Raw genomic sequence first — 17,264 nt, forward strand, 5'->3', positions numbered from 1 at the left:
TGTCTAATGAATGCAGAATAATATAGTACTGCGTGAAATCACAGAAGCCTGGCTGAGCAAAGTTTTGAGTGAATGGGTTATTCAGTAAACTAGCATAAGCCATACAGAACAGTATAGAAATACAAAATATGAGAGAAATCAGATATTTGTATAATGCACAGTATGCAGAATTCTTCCCTTTAGCATGAATTGTACTCAGTTCTGCACAAAGGGGCTTCTAAGGTCCGGACTGACACACAGCTAGGATTTTATCCCGTAAGGCCTTAGCGACCAAAGATTTTCAAGAGTATAATAAGCATTTGAGAGTCTCAGTTCACTTTGTCCTAGCAGAGCTTTGACTCAGAATCTTGTAGATCTTGTTGGTTCCCTAGATGCTACTGGAGTCAAATCCAGATGTTGTGCTGCAGGCCAGCATGTCAGCCCTCTGGAGCAAGTTTCTTTATTACAGCAGAGCGAGAGGACAGTGTGCTTTAAACCTAGCTTTAGAGGAAACACACTTCTGATTGTGAGCTAAACTGGAGTGGGTATAAGGAGTTAATTTATGAGTAACACTTTGCCAAATCCCATGACTCTCTTGCATAAGATTTCTAGTCTACTGTGTTTGTTTGCATCAAAAAAAAAAAGGGGGGGGGGAGTTCACTTCCACTTTCTTATAGAGCATGCAGATTTTATTCCTTCCCCAGAATAAACAGGGAAGCCAGTCATGGACAGGGGATTCCAGAGTATTACACTGGAGCTCGCACATGGGCAAGTGCATGATCTTGAGGTTCACTGAAAAATTGTGAAGCCAGAATGACGGTTGCCTCCCACAAATGCTGGAGAAGCCCTTCCATTAATCCACTGGGCATCAGTTGCATACATCTGATTTTTTTAAAATCCTTTTTTTTAACATTTTCTGCCCTAACCTTCAAATTTCATTGATGATTTGCCTATTAATTTGCCTTGAGATGTTTCCTTTTCTGTTGCTTCCTTTTATTTAACATTGTTCATGTCTCACCCTGTTTCTTCCCCCACCCCCCTTCCCCTCATGTCTGCAATCAACTTCTTCATCCAATAAGGCTGGGCACAGAGTAAGTTTGTTCATCTTGGCCTCTTGCTCACATCAGTGGCGGGTAAAACGTTAAATAGGTATGGACTGAAGAGCAAAGTCTCCCCATCCCTAAATACCTCTGTGTATATTCTCATATCATTAATATTTGTGATTACTTTGCTTTAAAATATGTTTTTTTTTATTATTTACTTAATTTATAGACTGCCCTTTCCAGTCAGGTTCAGGACAGTGTACAACAATTATAATAGAACATTCTGATAAAACAATAAGATAAATAAAAGAATAAAACCGATTAAAACAATAACCCATATGCTTCTGCAGTGTGACAGTGAGGCTCGACAGGCCCAAATGGTGTGTGCACGCACACACTTAAAAACAACTGCCTAGAATCTATACAACTTGCAGAAAAGATGACCTGTAGCTGGAGGGTCTGAAAATCCTTGAGCCAAGCCCTATATAACAGGGACAAGATTTGAATCCTTCTCCTTGAAGCACCTGTTCAAAGGATCAGGCAGCAAATGATGTGAGGGACCTGAACCTGAGTCCAAGTAAACCAGAGTGAGCAGGCTGACTCAAGACTCTGTCCTGCCTAATGCTGTGGACAGGATCAGGACACCAAGCTAAAAAATTAAGACACTCAGATGTTATTGTCTGCTACTGAAGGGAAACATTTTAAAGAATAACAACTCCCTGGCAGCTTAGTGAGGCTGCCTTGCATGTAGACATGAGACCTTTCAGCCCTGTGGGAAAGTGTGTCGGAGCTCTGGAAGCTGGCATATTGATCACAAAGAGCCTTAAGTGTGTCTTCTTTCCTCCCTAAGTTGGTGCTAGTGTTGGGAGATCTTCACATCCCTCACAGATGCAACAGCCTGCCAGCAAAATTCAAGAAACTGCTGGTTCCAGGAAAGATCCAACACATCCTCTGCACTGGAAACCTTTGCACGAAGGAGAGCTATGACTACCTCAAGACCCTGGCTGGTGACGTTCATGTAGTTAGAGGGGACTTTGATGAGGTACTGTCATCGCTTGGGATTCTGGGTGGGAGTGGAGATGCTGACTGGTACTGTTGTCCTTGGCAGCTGCCCATGCGGGTAGGTTCTCTTTTGGGGTGGACGGGGGTTCCCTCAGTTTGGGCTAAGATGCTAGGACTGATCTTTCTCCACCTGCAGCACTGTTGTGGTCAGCAGGAACAAAGGATAGCTTTTTGTTAAAGCATGGGAGAATGTGGCAGAGAACTCTACCCTGTGTAAGTGAACATGTCTTTTGATTCCAGAATCTGAACTATCCTGAACAGAAGGTTGTAACTGTTGGACAGTTCAAGATTGGGCTGATCCATGGCCATCAAGTTATTCCCTGGGGTGACGTGGCCAGCCTGGCATTACTGCAAAGGCAGTTTGATGTGGACATCCTAATTTCAGGACACACACACAAATTTGAGGCATTTGAACATGAAAACAAGTTCTACATCAACCCTGGATCAGCGACTGGCGCCTACAGTGCTTTGGAGAAGTGAGTTAAACACAGTAAAATAAGCTGTGGGGTGTGTGTGTGTTTGCCCTAGTATATTAATCGCTATAGTTTGTATAGACCAAAGTACTTAGCATCCACAGGAGTATAGTTTACGTGTCTTACTGTTAGCACGCTAGCAGGAAAAATAACTACCTTTTTCTTTACTCCCTCCCCTAGCAACATCATTCCTTCTTTTGTGCTGATGGATATCCAAGCCTCCACAGTCGTTACTTACGTTTATCAGCTGATTGGTGATGATGTGAAAGTAGAAAGAATTGAGTACAAGAAATCTTAAGAAGAGCTGCCTTGTTAGTTTATGCTTCAGTCTCCTTTCTCCTCTCCTTGCAGTATGCACTAAAAAGGCCTATAAGTGTTTGCAATATTATTTTAGCATACGGAACTAACCTTTCACTTGCTGCAGGCAGGTCAGTGAGTGCTTGGCATCTGGAAGTCTGTCTTGGCTTGCTTGATTTTGTCCATAAGAAAAGGCTAAAGCTTGTAAATATTGTTCAAAATGCTCAATAGACTTTCTTCCCTCCACATTAACTATTCCCAATCTTGTAATAAATATTTGTTTAATTTGAATTTGGACAAGTTCTTATTATTGAGCAGCTATGTTAAAAGTATACACACAGAAGATTGCTTTTTTAAACTTTATATATTTAAATTTACAAGATTACAAAAAAACACCCCAATACAAAACATCATTTTGATCTGGTTGTAGATCTTATTCCATCCCGAGGAACATCTGAAAAGGGGGGAAAAGATTCAGTATACCATCTTTCTATAATGTATACAAAGCAGTCATTGTCAAGTATTTGAGGGACAATTGTGCTTCAGGGCTGATTCACAATATGGCAGAAGAAATCTGAAGTGAAGGGTCCCCATTAGTTTCCAGTGGGGCTTTCAGATGCATGTGGTATATTGAAAAACATTCTACTAAAAATATTTTAAAATGATATTTTAACGTACTACCTTTACAACATCCGATGATGACTGGTCTGATGCAGGATTTTCAGATTCTTTAAGATATTCCTTTATTAGGGCTGCTGCATCCCCCATCCTGTGCAGTCAAAACACGCAGACTGAAAACATGGACTTCACCATACACCTACTTACCCAGCTACATGGGAACTGTCCTTTTCGGGTGGGGGCCATGATTGGTGCAGTGGTTAAGGACAGTGGCTTCTAATCTGGCAAAGTCAGGTTTGATTCCCCATTCCCCCATATGCAGCCAGGCTGGGAGACCTTTGTCTCACCACAGCACTGATATCAGCTCTTTCAGCCTCACTTTTGTGGGACGAGGAAAGGGAAGGGGATTGTAAGCTGCTTTGAGACTCCTGGTAAAGAAAAGCGGCATATAAAAAAAAACTTCTGATGGGCCTTTTCCAGGAGCACATACATTATTTTTTTCCTCAACTGCTCAGTACATGAAATACTTTGCTCCCTATTAAACTTTTAGAATGGTAAGTTTAAGCCCATTGATTGAATTGGTGCAGTTATTTTTCAGAGCAATTCACAGCTGGATTAAGATTTAAAGCAGGACAACGACCTCAGTGGAGTCCACCCTCCAGGGGAACTGATCTCTATAGTCTGGAGAAGAGCTAGAATTCTTGGGGCTGCCCAGGCCCCACCTGGAGACTGGCATCCTTAAACAGAACATGTACAAACATAGCCACAATTCGTAGTCTTACCTGGATTTTGATTTTGATCTGCAAGGGCTGCTGAACTGAGGTGTGTTCCAGGCATCAGCTAAAACAGCTCTCTGTTTTGACATTAAACCACCGGCTAGCTGGATCTCACCAGATCTCAGAAACTAAGCAGGGGGGTCCATCCTGATTAGTACTTGGATGGGAGACCACCAAGGAACAAGGCTGCTTTGCAGAAGCAGGTGATGGCAAGCCACCTCCATCTCTCTTGCCTTGAAACCCCTACGAGGTCCCCGTAAGCTACCTGCAACTTGGCACTACTTTCCAGCGCCATCCAAGCAATCCCATGACAATTCTGGATACAGGGCAGCAGAGAAGACCCTGTCTCCTTCCACAGGAAATAAAGTACGCTCTGGGAACTCTGATTTCACCCTACCTGTTCTCATCAGCCAGGTATTTTACCAGCCCTTTCAGTCTGTCAGCCCCCATCTCGTGTAGCTTCAGGTAAGGAAGGTGCTCTGTGGCCACAAAGGATTTGCCTTTTATCACGGACTCTAAAACCATATACCTGACCTGCAAAAGGGCAGAATTATTATTCTGGTTGTGCAGAGCCAGAAGGGGCGGGGAGGGAATATGCAAAATGACATACCTCGGAAGCAAAGCAAGCAAGTCCACAGTGGCCGATGTGCTCCTTGATTTGGTGCAAGATCGTCTCCAGCGGGTAAGAGGCTAAAAAGCTCTGCCCCAAACCAGAAAATAAGCACAGGAAGAATCCATTTTATGTGGGCTTTAAAATCATTTGAGAAAAGGCTGCAGCTAACTTTGCCACAACAGCCATGAAGTTTAAAGGATACCTATGTCACTAAATCTCACATATCACAGATTTAGCCAGGAAAATCATCTGTAACAAAAAGGCCCAGTTACTGGGGCATAAGCCTCTGTTGGGCTACAGTCCACTTGGCCGCATCTGTGGTCTGAAGTATAGATGCTTTACATGGCAGTGGAGGCAGCTGGTCAAGGAGATGCACAAGTGAGGAGGGATGTCATGTCTACAGAGACTGCACATTACTTAAAGTGTCTCGTTTGGATAGATGTAACCCATTCCTAGTGAAAGGGCAACAAGGGATGAGACCACATAACAATAAAAAGACAGTATAACGAGCACAGTTGGAATGATAAAGCCATCACAGATCCAAGTGAGCACAATAAGAGTTCTACAGCATCAAATGTGCATCCATGCATTCTAACTTCATGGCTTCACCAGCTGGTTTAAGAAGGTATCAGATGCTGAATGGCGGGGGGGGGGGGGGTTAGGAGGGAGAGACAGGAGCCATTGCACTCACTTTAATCTGTTGATCTCTTTTCTCTGGCTGAGGGATCAGCCAGAGACACCCCAAAGACAGAGCCAGTAGCTGTAACTCCATGTACTTTTTTGCAATTGCAATTACATCTAGATGACCCAGGAATGGACATCTTAGGGAGGAATTTATTAATGGAAGAGAGGGGAAAAGTTTCAGAATTAGCCAGGTTTCCATATGCTAACAGAATCTCTTCTGCCTCCGCCTTCCCAAGCCCTCCTCTATACAGGGTGTATTTCTTTACTTACTGAAGTAGAGCTCTGAAAGATGCGTAACAAGCTTCCAGCTCACTGGGACTCGGTGGACATGAAGCTTTAAAACAAAAACCAGAAGATCACAGGTCAAATCTCTCACAGTACTCCAGCCTTTCTGTAGCTTTGGCTACGTAGCTCACCTCCAAATTCTTCCGTTTCATGTGGAATTTACACACACAAGCCTATTTAAACACATAATAATACTGCACAATGGTTATAAAACACAGAACAAAATTAAACAACCCCCCCCCCCAAAAAAAAAAAAACACAAACCTGAATGAAGTGGGGTAAGAATGACATTCTGCCAAGCTCGGCTGAAGTTTGGAATCTGAAAAAAAATTAAATGCTCCTTAAAATGGTTTGATTTTTTTAATGTACTGGTTTGTGGTGTTTGAAACCCGCCAAGGCTTTTCCATTGGCAGATCCATAAGTCAAATAAGAAGCCTGACTTTTGCCCATGAGCAGAGGAGGCTGCCTCATACGGAGTCAAATTCACAGGTAGAAAACAGGTCTTTCCCGACACATGTTGTTCGAGACCCTTTAATGAAATGCCAGAGACTCAGTGTGGGAGCTTCCATGTGCAGCCCTTTGGTTCCATGTAGGAGAGCAGAGAGGTAAAAGTCATTTAAGTACACATAACCATCGGGCTACAAACTTTTCTATTTCACAGCATTCTCTGCTACTCCAGTGCATTTGGACTTCAGCACCTGCACTTCCGCCATTGACCCAATGGAGGAGAGAAGCACAGAGCCTAATTCTCTCTCCTGCTGCTGGACTTTCCCAGCTTCCTGGAGGTGGAGCAACCAAAATGGGCCTGAGCTTCCCTAATTCAGGCTAAGGTAACAACTGGCGGCTGGGCCTTATGCATTCAGTCACTCTCTAGTCTCTGTAGCACAACTGGACAGGGCACACGGATGGTGAAGATGTATGTTTAACTCTACTAGCCTTATTTGTTCGCGTGAAACAACTTACCAAAAAAGCAAGCATAGCAGTAACACTTTTCAAGAAAGTACAGGTTCTGGGTTGGGGGGGAGGGGCACACTTCACAAACCTGCAATAACGGGTGGATCCCAGTAACTGTGACCAACACTTTCCTCAGATAATCAATCTGAAAAAAATATGGTTTTGTAACTTAAGATGTTATGGGCATTCAGCATCAAATATTATGTTACATGGGGCAATGTGTGGGGAATGAGAGAGAAAAGACAAAGAGCATCACAAATAAAATAGTTGAGTGTTCAGTTAAGAGCAGGCATCATTTTTAAACAAGGGTTGTTTCTTTTTAAATAGACTAGGCACTGTTTTAAATAAAGTTCTACTGGCCCTTGCAGAGGTTTGCAGATCTTCCAATTTAATCAGGTACAAATGGCAATCCCATGATAATTATAAACCTCAAAACTCTCTCTTAGAATCAGAGTTGGAAGGGATCTCCAGGGTCATCTAGTCCAACACCCTGCACAATGCAGGAACTCCCTGCCTACTCACAGAGACCCCCAATCTCGTGCCAAAGTGATCACCCACCCACCCACCCACCAAAAGTCTCCAGAATCCAGCCTGACCTGGAGGGAATTATTACATAGAGATGTTACTATTCTCTGCTTGCCATAATGCTGGAGCCAGACTGCAACCCCCAACTGCATTCTGCTTTTGCAGAACTCATAAACGTGACCCCATTTCAGCTTTACGAGTTGTACTGTACCCTTTGATAACCAACAGAAAGATGTGTAGGTCTTTCACATGCCAATTCATTGTCCTGCACTTACCCAGAAGCTGTTAAGACCAGATACCACCAGTACACATGTGCACATGCGCACACACCTGCCTCTAAAAGAATGACGCTTCAAGCAGGCCATACATGGTTCCTAACTTTAGGCATTTCTCCATTTGGTGACACTAGAACTTGAGGTTTTCCCCTTTCAATTTTTCTGCTAGACAAAACCTACACACCTGGCATTTTGAAGCATAATGTAAAGCCCCACCCCAGCCAGAGAAAAGATTCACCATTTTGAAATCAAGCAGCTTCTGCAGCAAACCGTTCCACAGCTGAGAATCCCAGACTTGATACTCCAAACTCAGCTCTGTGGCTAGTTTCACTGCCTAGAAACAAAGACAAAACACTGAGCATCTTATGAGTGCTGCGTTTGCCACTTTGCACCCGGCCTGGTTCTTCAGGGGCATTCATGTGGCCAGAATTCCTTCTGCCACATGCCCACCACCCACTGGTAGCTCCACCCATGGCAGAATTATGTCTTTTCCAGGGGCCACAGACTGCAGCTGCACCTGGACCACTGTGCCACAAGCAGTGCTTCATGCCCACTTATCTGTTGATCATCTCCAGCACCATTACCCTGGTGTCATGACTATGGGTTTTCCACAATCCCTTGATCACGCCTTCCTTGGGAGCCTTGTGGAATGATTCATAGGTGTACGGAATGTTGAGGATTTCAAATTCAGAGAGGTAAATTAAGGCTTTCAGGAAAATCCTGTTTAAAAGGGGGGGAAGGGGAGGAATTTGTGCTTAGTACAACATAGGAACCAATAAAGGTTATCTGAACCTGCAGCACTTGGGGAAGGGGGAGCAATTCCAGATCCCCCTTCCCATCCTTGGCACTCTCTAGATTCAAACTCAGCAACACCCACCAGGCCTACTGGGACCACAAATGCACTGGCCCTTTAAGAGTTGGCCAGTCAAGGATATTCAGTCACCTGACAACCAGCTGCCTGGCAGCTCCAGCCACCAGTGAGGAAAGGGGGGGCTTGTTCCAAGGCCACTACTGGTCTCTTGTGGGTTTAGCCACACCCCTAGAAGGCTTCTTGGTAAGGGGAGATCACTGCACATGCCCCAGACCCCCCAGCTATAGTCTTCAAAAGGCTGGAGGAAGTTGCAAAGGACACAACAACTCTAGCTCCCATTTCAGGAGGAGAGGGACAGGATGCTGCTTAACTCTCATGGCTCCATCCAAACTGAACCCCGGTACATGACAGCCACAGTCCAGGATCTGAGAGAACCCTAGTCTCAACTGAGGCCCTGTTTGGGAGGGGGAGCTAGATCATAGCCTCTAAGGGCTCCGTGAACACAGCTCCCTGTTGCTCCAGATGCACAGTGCTGGACTGGTACTATCACGTTCTGTTATGTTCAGCTGATCTTTGTCATTCCTGGATATTTTCTACACTGAGAGGAAACAAAGCTCAACTTACTTTACTTCCTCAATGGTCTTTCTGAAGAGCAATTCAACCGTAGGACTGTCTGCCAAGTAGATCAGGCACTTGAGAGCTAAGCTTCTGTGAGCAAACATCAGCTGGCTTTCCCCAATAGGCTGAACGGGGAGAAACAGGGTGGTGGTGAAAATGAGAGACGTCTTTAAGCCTAGCCACTCAAGGAACACAGTCTTGTTAACTTGGGTTGTTCAGCTTGATAGAAACTTGAAAAACAGATGCTATCCTGAACACTTGGTAAAATGCCCCAATAGTGAAAGAGAAGAAGAGCTGGTTTTTATAGACACACCCCACCCCTTCTCTACTGCAAGGAGTCAAAGCAGCTTATAATTGTGCTTCTCTTCCTCTCCCCACCTTGTGAGGCAAGTGAGCTCTGAACGAACTGTGACTGGCCCAAGGTCATTCAGCAGGCTTCACATGGAGGGAGGAGTGGGGAATCAAACCCGGTTGTCCAGATTAGAGTCCACCACTCTTAACCACTACACCATACTGGGCAGATTTCAAAAGGGTAGCTTTTCGAAAGAAAAATGCAGCATTGTCCGGAACCAGAAGACTGAGGAGTCTGCAAGCCTGTAAGGCTAGAAAGCAATTTTGTTCCTTTACAAAAGACACCCCCAACATACACGTGCTGGCCAGGCAGGGGCTGCTGGCCACAAACAAGACAGCTACTTCCATGCGTTCAAAGGGACTCTTGGGTTTCATGAACAGCAGCCCCTGCCGCTCCCTGGCAAACCTGCTTTGAAAAAGACACAAGTTTTAGGGGCAGTGAATATAGTGTTGGTGGTAGAGAGCCCGCTTTGTTCAAGAGAAGAAAAAGGGGAAGTGCCAAGAGTTTCATTGGGCCAGTCCAAGCTCCTGGCTGTATTTTTGGATCCTGTCCCCAGAGTCCAAATTACAGTGCAGGCTTAGGAGAAAGAAGATATGAAATGTACCATTATGAAACTTCCTCCACAGAAGGTTTGTGACCATTTTTAAAAAATGCTACCAAAACAGTAACGTACAGGGGACTGGCACAGCAAAGTCTCATCCCAAAGGGGTTCACCCTACAGCTATTTTAAAAAACCCACAGTAAAAAAAGACACCACCAACTTACAGATATGGAGGATGTTGCACATTCGTAAAGGATTCTGAACCCTTTATCTGCTGGCTGCAGTTGCAGGATATACACAAGTCTGTAGAAAAAAAAAGATATATATATTATCTACTGTTGGTAGAACAACAAAATCAGAGCCCAATAGCACCTTTAAGACCAACCAAGATTTATTCAAAGTGTGAACTTTCAAGTGCAAGCACTCTTCCTCAGACTATGAACTACCATCATGACAGTGGGGATATAAAGCGTTAATTCTGTTAAATTAGTTAACTGTGTCACCACATCCAAATACAGCCGTATGATAATTCTTTGCCAAAACACCCAATCAGTCCCCTCAGTTGTTCACAAAAACATAGGAGAAATAAAACTGTCTCTGTCAGTGATCAACGGTTCCCACCCCACCATTTGCTGCTGGCCCCATCCAAGAGTGAGTGTTCTGCAATCTCCCTTTCTAGCCTGTTCTTGAAGTTCCTTTGCAATAAAACAGCTACTTTTAGTTCCCTTATGGAATGTCCTGGAAGGCTGAAGTGTTCCCCTGCATTCCTGACAAAGAGGCAGGTACGAGGGGTTTCTCTTCTTCTCCTGTGTGCCCTCCCCTTATGTTTGCTTAGCATCTTCACTTTTCCTAGAGCCAAGCTAAACTGTTTCTACTGCTGCTACAGTGCATGGTAGGTATAACAACGGTTAGAATCAGAAACAATCCAGTGTGTAGGAGTAAATAGTCTAGTCTAGTACATGTTTTTTCTGTGTATTTTCTTTCCATCCTTAATTTCAGCTTCCTTCCTCCCTACTTGATGCACGGATGCAGTGTGGGACCAGAGAAACTGTCCTTCTGTGCCCTGTTCTTTGACCTGCCAATCACTAAGCAACCTTAGCCCAGGCAAGGGTCTGTTCCATCTCCCATGAAATATGTGTAGAGGCTTACTTTCACTCAAAAGTTCCCATGTAGGAGGGGCAGAGAAGGTCTTCCTCAGCCCAAGACAAGGGAGAGCTGGTGCTAGCAATTTGCACATGGTGTTGGAGAAAGAAAACAAAGCAGTGGGACAGAGGCTTGAGTGAGAAGACAAAGACCTACCTCTTGAAGGTTTCGTCTTCTACCTTCTCAACCATCTCTGAAGTTCTCTTTTTAAAAAAAAGAAAAGAAATTCAGACTCCCATGTTTGAAGTGCTCCTGTTCACAGCCCTGCTCTCAGGGGCCAGGGGAAGAAACCCTGACCTGCCAGAGATCTTGGGCAGCCACCAATCAGAGCAGAGGATACTGAGCTACACGGGCCAATAGTCTCAGTCAGTCTAAGGCAGCCTCATATATTATGATGGAATTTGCACTTACATCTGTGAGGGCTTCGTTTGAACATAGCCAGGTTTCCAGCAGGGTATCCCAAATCTTCTTCATATCCAGGTCATTAATTTTGGCTATTTTTTTTGCTGCAGCATGAACATCTGTGCAGATGCAGAGACAGTGCACATGAGGACCACCACCATATCCTTTCTCCCAGCCCTTTGCGATGGTGTGTGCATTAAGGTACCACCAAGTCACTTCCGACTGATGGAGACCCAATGGGTTAACAGCCTCTAAAGCCTCCTCTCATTCACAAACTTGCAAATGGAGGGTCCTCTTGGCTTCCTTGAAGGGAGTCCTCTTTTCCTGCTGCTTCACCTTCTTCTAGCATTCGTGGCATTTTCCAGTGACTCTTTGTCTTCTCGTAGCATGACCAAAGTACAACAGCCTCATCTGAGATCGTCTTTAGTGTATGAGCACTTCTGCTAAGAGTGCTTAGAAAGGGATCTGAACAGGCGCTTCTGCTCCGTGGGTTTCTGAGCGTTCCCGTGAAGAAAGTCAGAGACTACTGCAGACCAGTGTGGGATATGCAGCCTGGCTCAGTGATTACCCATAATATGCATATTCAGGTTTTTTGGGGGAAGGATATGTACCATGATGCTCCCCCGTGAGTGCTACGCAGCCAAACAAGATCCACAGGTAGATGCTAGAGGAATGTGTTTTTGGAAGCTTCCTATGCTGGTCACATTGCGAGAAAACAAGAGTCACTGGAAAAGACAATAATGCTAGGAGTGTTGAAGGCAGGAGGAAAAGAGGATTGACTCTTTTATGAGATGGATTGACTCGATAAAGAAAGACATTGCCTTCCCTTCCTCTCTCTGCAACAGGGTTTGTCAGCTGAGAAACTGTTAAATACTGCAGAGGATGATTTCCAGGTTGCACACCAAACATGCTCCCCTCGTACAAGGAGAGGCTTTTCGGCCACCTCTTTCCTATACCTGCACATTGTCCAATAAGACAGGCAGCTTCCCTGCTTTCTCTCCGGACATTTCTCCATCATTTGCAACACTTCCCATCAAGGGACCTTGAGAACTGTAAAGTTCCTCAGTTATAAAGTGACTGCTGTACGCAGGCAGTGCCGGTTCCGGGATTCTTCTGAGAATCACAGAAAGCCCCTTCAAGGGGACCATTTTGCAGAGCATGCAAAATAGTTTGGTCACTTTGCCTCTGGGATGTTTGGCCAGCAGGAGTGCAGTCAGAGCCCGGACCCAACTCAATGCCTTTGTACCTGGGGGAGGGGGGGGGGGAGATGAGCTAACCTGGGTAATGGTTGTCAGCTGGATTTTGAAATCTTTCCATGATGGTTCCCTGCTGGTAGAGGAGCACCACCAGTCTAGCAGGCTTGCCAGTCAGCTTCCAGAGCTCCTCTGAGTTAAGCTTGTGGGCCATGAGCACAGCCTCTGTTGCCCGTTTCCTGTACTCCACCTGCGTCTTCTGCAGAAACAGCCGAGCCTTTTCTCGGGAGTCCTCCTTCATCAGAAGGCAAAACATATCAGCAGAACTTGGAGATTCTAGAAATACACACCAAAAACCCCCCAAAGTACACCCCCCACACACACACACACTCCCTTTCCCACAAACCAGACATTCACCTTGTCTACTGGCTATTAGGTACAACTAAACTTCATTCTCTGTATATTATGGCAAGACTGATACCTGCACATCTTTATGGCCCAGCCATTTTTCAGCCAAAGAGATACAGAATTTCAGTGCCTCGACTTTGATGGGTCCTAGAGGGAGAAAGAAAAGAAAATGTAGCAAATCTTGCATGCTTCTTGTCTCCTCACTTTCTTCTTCTTTTTTTGCTTGGATTTCTAAATTGCTTGAGCACTCTCTGTTTCCAGCCCTGGCCAGGAGCTCTCAGGTTTGCAGGAATTCCAAGGAATTGAGAGACGAGATCCAGGTTCGCTTACTATGAGATCTTTAATAAAACATCAAGCTCGCAGTCAAGTGCAGGCTAAGCTTCCACCAGGTGTGTCCAAGCTGTGCACAGCATACAGTGAAACTTATCTAAATCAACAGTCACTAACAAGCACGAGAGAGAGAAATTCCCTTGGGAGCGAATGGGTAGCATTCCTCCATAAGAAACAGAGCATTCAAGCCCTAGTGCAGGGCAAAGATGGAGTCACCCAGGTCCAACACACCCTTAAAACCATGGCAGAGCCAGGTTCAGGAGTATGAGTTGCAACAAGGACCCAAGAGGTTCAGTGAGTATCTCCAAGACCTTTTCGGAGAGGGGGTAGCCTAAAAGCCACAAAATAAACAAACAAAATAAACCCTACACAATGTACTTGCAGCCCAGGCACAGAAGGGTATGTCTTTGATTACCAAGCCCCAAATGAAGGGAAGGAAGGAGCTCATGGAATGAAAGATCCCCAGGTTCATTCTTGGTGAGAAGAAAGAGCTACACAGCCTGACGACTGGTCATTTCTTCAGCATAAGTGAGAATGAGATGGTAACAGCCACAATGGCCAAAAGGATTAGAATTGAGGCCGCTCCAGAAAAATCCTCAGCATTGGGAGTAATGCAAAGTAATGCACTCTGACCATGACATCCACACCACCTCTGCGAGAGAGTCATGTGTCAACCATAAAACGACCAGTCAGCCCTCCCAAAAGCTCCAGGCACAGTGGATATCAATATGCTGAATTTCTTTGGCCAAAGTTAAACAAAATCCCCTTTAGAACAAGCCAAAAACAACGCAATGAATTCCGCTCCATTTACCTGATTGGAGGTCTCGTGTTATTGTGTACGCAAGCGCCGCAGACCTTTCCAGGTTAGCTATACAGAGCAAGTAAGACTGAATGGCCCTAACAATTTCAAGAGTTTCCTTGTCGGCCACCAGCAAAGATCCACTTCTCATCTGTTCCAATATTTTAGGCTTCAGCCTTTCTTGGAATGCACGATTAGCTGCACACATGTGAAGAGTGTCAAGCGGGACCTTGGAAACGCACAAAAAAGGAGTGCATTCAAAGTTATCGTCCCCTTAAAGTCACTACAGGAAAGTAACGTTAAGGAGTACATATAAAGGCCTCTTACAAGTACATATAAAGGCCCTCCCATTCCACTGCAACCAAGGAACAGAACACAAGACAGAATAGAGTAGTGCAGATTAAAGGGGAGAGCTCTGCATCGAGAAGGGATTGCTGATGTCTAACAGAGGCAGGGAGCAGTTTTATTCTTCCCCAACCCAATGGTGTCACCTACCGTTTGTTTCTTCATTCACTCTCACAGAAACAAATGCTAGCCTTCCACTTCTGGGGATGGGGGGAGAACTGTTGCATTAGGGGCTGTTACTGTGAGCAGGGTGCCGAACCACCTGACTCTCATCCACAAGGATTCACACAAGAGGGGGCAACGTGCACACCACCCTTGCAGTCCTCCGGAGATTCTGCAAGTGCTCTGCGCACACCCAGCCTTTCAAAATGGATGAGTATTTTGCTAGCACCGTTTGGGCATGGCAGCACCCACCCTGGACTCCCTCCCCCCACAACTTCTTCCCAGGCCGAACGTGCGGCCTGACACAGGTGCTCACAAGGATCAGAGGACCTCAACTCAAAGTAATGGGACTTCCTCATATTCCCTCTACAGAACCGTGAAATGATGATCTTATTTGGTGGCTCCCTCTGAGGGAAAATCAAGGGACCTAAGCATTGCCCTTGCTGGATCAGCCCATGGTTCATCTACGCATACACACTGGCTGCAACAGAAAGATGCTTTTGCAAGCTCCACAAGCAGCACATGAAGCCCATCTCTTTTGGCTTTTCTCTTTACCAGGTGCTCAGAGAAATACTGCCACTGTACATGGAGGACCCCCTCAGCTATTATTATTATTATTATTATTATCTTTCGATTTATTGCCCGCCACTCCCTTACGGCTCGTGGCGGGTTGCAACATTTTAAAACCCCCAATAAAATCCATTAAAAACCCTCAGCAACAATTACAATATAACATTATCGGTTAGCAAGCTAACCTGGCAAGATAGGCTAATCAACCTCCCCCTCCTACTACAAGCAGGTGGAGAGGGGATACTGATGGTACTAATACCCAATCTCAATCCCGGGTCCCGGGTCCCTGGGGGGGGGGCATAGATGTTAGCCTCGTCCTCAACCGTAAACCTGGCGGAAGAGCTCCGTCTTGCAGGCCCTGCGGAATGATGGAAGATCTTGCAGGGCCCGCAGCTCTCCCGGGAGCTCATTCCACCAGGTAGGGGCCAGGACCGAAAAGGCCCTGGCCCTGGTCGAGGCCAGGCGTGCTTCCCTGGGGCCGGGAACGACCATGAACCACGGCCAATAGCCGCCGTGAATTTGTTTTGTGGCCATTTAGAGCAATACCCATCAACACGTGTTGTGATAGCCATTTGTACAAACTAAGAAAACCCACCCCACCAGCCCAGAGAAGCTTTGTTTTTACCTTCATGATTTTGGAGATCAGGAAAATCTTTGGGAACGTTTCCTCATTCAGTTCTGGAGCTGTAAAAAGAGGAGCCAGGAATATATTCGAAATCCATCTCTCTCTCACAGAATATGACAAACAACTGCATGTTTACTGCTAGCCAAAACTTACTAATTATTTTCCAGTAACACTGGGAAGTTTTGAAAAAGATCAAGTGGAAGGGCAGCCTGGTTTGAGCAGCTGGTGGTAAAGGAGCAGCCCGCTTGAATGCATCTTGATGTTCCAGGTCTCCAGGAGCAGAAGTTCTTTTGTAGGATTTCAAGTGTTCGATGAGCACCAGGGCCTGCAGGAACAGGCAAAGAGGGACTGAGGCTCAGTGGCAGAGCATCTGCCCAGGAGGCAGAAGGTCCCAGGTTCAATCCCTGGCATCTCCAGGTGAAAGAAGCAGATAGTCAGTGACATGAAAGACCTCCGCCTGAGGCCCTGGAGAACCGCTGCCAGCCGGAGCAGATAATACTGTCCTTGGTGGACAGAGGGTCTAATTCTGAACAAGACAGCATCATATGGTCATGTGAATGTTGCTCTCCCCCTAACTCCAAAAGTTATCCTTTAAAAGGGGAGGGGGGATAAGCATTCTCAAAAAATACAACGTAGTCAGGATTTCTCAATGTTATGTTTTGTTTGGAAGGTCAATAACTCTCATGAATGATGTACTTGGAACAATTCATTGCAGACATTTCTTTTTTCAAAGATGGACCTGACCATGGCAAAATTATACCTCAAATGCCTAGTTATTTTTGAAGGCCTCTCTCCAAGACACAGTATATTTGTAGCATCAGTGAAAACAATCCAAGACAGAGCCCATACAGAAGACCAAGATTATATTTGGGATGAGCAAAGTGACAAGTATCCACTTACTTTATTCAATGGGACGCTTGTTGTTTCCCCACCAGCTTTATCTATAATCATCAGAAGGCTTTCGATAGCTTCATAGTCATATGGATCAAGCTACGATGGAGACAGGAGCAAGAGAAAACGAAGCACGTTCTGATTACAAAGCCTGCGTAGGAGACACTCTGGCAGGGCTTGGGCACAGCATTTAGCTTCTCGTTTTTATTTATTTATTTATATTTATACACTGCCCTCCCCTGAGGCTCAGAGAGCTTCACTCTCTGCATTAATTTTTGCTAGCCAGCTTCCAACCATGGCTCAGATGGGCTCTGGCAAGCGGTAACCATGGCTAACCATACTAATCGATTTTATCACTTCACTCCATGTGCAACTAAATGAGGCTTGGGGCACAAAGCAGAAGTAGCTTCAGGATCTTTATCATTTAAAATGGGCTATTGTTTTTGCCTTCTCCCTGCCCTTTGTATCAAGAAATTACTTGTTAAACGAG

The 17,264-nt window shown here is 45.3% G+C and overlaps 2 protein-coding genes across 3 annotated transcripts in view; one reads left to right on the top strand and one right to left on the bottom strand.

Moving 5' to 3' along the window:
• Nucleotides 1–973: 973 nt before the first annotated feature.
• Nucleotides 974–3,145, top strand: VPS29 (VPS29 retromer complex component). Its single transcript, XM_077308573.1, is given in 5 exon segments — nucleotides 974–1,011; nucleotides 1,013–1,070; nucleotides 1,873–2,064; nucleotides 2,325–2,560; nucleotides 2,738–3,145. Coding segments are annotated over 5 exon segments (627 nt in total). The 5' UTR covers nucleotides 974–988; the 3' UTR covers nucleotides 2,856–3,145.
• Nucleotides 3,146–3,199: 54 nt separating this feature from the next.
• Nucleotides 3,200–17,264, bottom strand: part of KNTC1 (kinetochore associated 1) — a 38,163-nt gene continuing 24,098 nt past the window's right edge. For both annotated transcript variants that reach the window (XM_077308562.1, XM_077308561.1), the window contains exons 45-64: nucleotides 16,784–16,873; nucleotides 16,037–16,208; nucleotides 15,884–15,942; nucleotides 14,194–14,410; nucleotides 13,126–13,199; nucleotides 12,729–12,939; nucleotides 11,461–11,570; nucleotides 11,206–11,252; nucleotides 10,131–10,209; nucleotides 9,020–9,138; nucleotides 8,169–8,304; nucleotides 7,823–7,918; nucleotides 6,873–6,929; nucleotides 6,095–6,149; nucleotides 5,816–5,879; nucleotides 5,553–5,682; nucleotides 4,859–4,948; nucleotides 4,646–4,782; nucleotides 3,536–3,623; nucleotides 3,200–3,308 (exon numbers count right to left, since the gene is read on the bottom strand). In XM_077308562.1, the coding sequence (XP_077164677.1) occupies nucleotides 3,288–3,308; nucleotides 3,536–3,623; nucleotides 4,646–4,782; nucleotides 4,859–4,948; nucleotides 5,553–5,682; nucleotides 5,816–5,879; nucleotides 6,095–6,149; nucleotides 6,873–6,929; nucleotides 7,823–7,918; nucleotides 8,169–8,304; nucleotides 9,020–9,138; nucleotides 10,131–10,209; nucleotides 11,206–11,252; nucleotides 11,461–11,570; nucleotides 12,729–12,939; nucleotides 13,126–13,199; nucleotides 14,194–14,410; nucleotides 15,884–15,942; nucleotides 16,037–16,208; nucleotides 16,784–16,873 (2,052 nt within the window). In that variant the 3' untranslated portion in view covers nucleotides 3,200–3,287. The remainder of the gene's footprint in view (nucleotides 3,309–3,535; nucleotides 3,624–4,645; nucleotides 4,783–4,858; nucleotides 4,949–5,552; nucleotides 5,683–5,815; nucleotides 5,880–6,094; nucleotides 6,150–6,872; nucleotides 6,930–7,822; nucleotides 7,919–8,168; nucleotides 8,305–9,019; nucleotides 9,139–10,130; nucleotides 10,210–11,205; nucleotides 11,253–11,460; nucleotides 11,571–12,728; nucleotides 12,940–13,125; nucleotides 13,200–14,193; nucleotides 14,411–15,883; nucleotides 15,943–16,036; nucleotides 16,209–16,783; nucleotides 16,874–17,264) is intronic.

This window comes from Paroedura picta, chromosome 13 (assembly GCF_049243985.1).
Source record: "Paroedura picta isolate Pp20150507F chromosome 13, Ppicta_v3.0, whole genome shotgun sequence".
Classification (NCBI taxonomy): Eukaryota; Metazoa; Chordata; class Lepidosauria; order Squamata; family Gekkonidae; genus Paroedura; species Paroedura picta.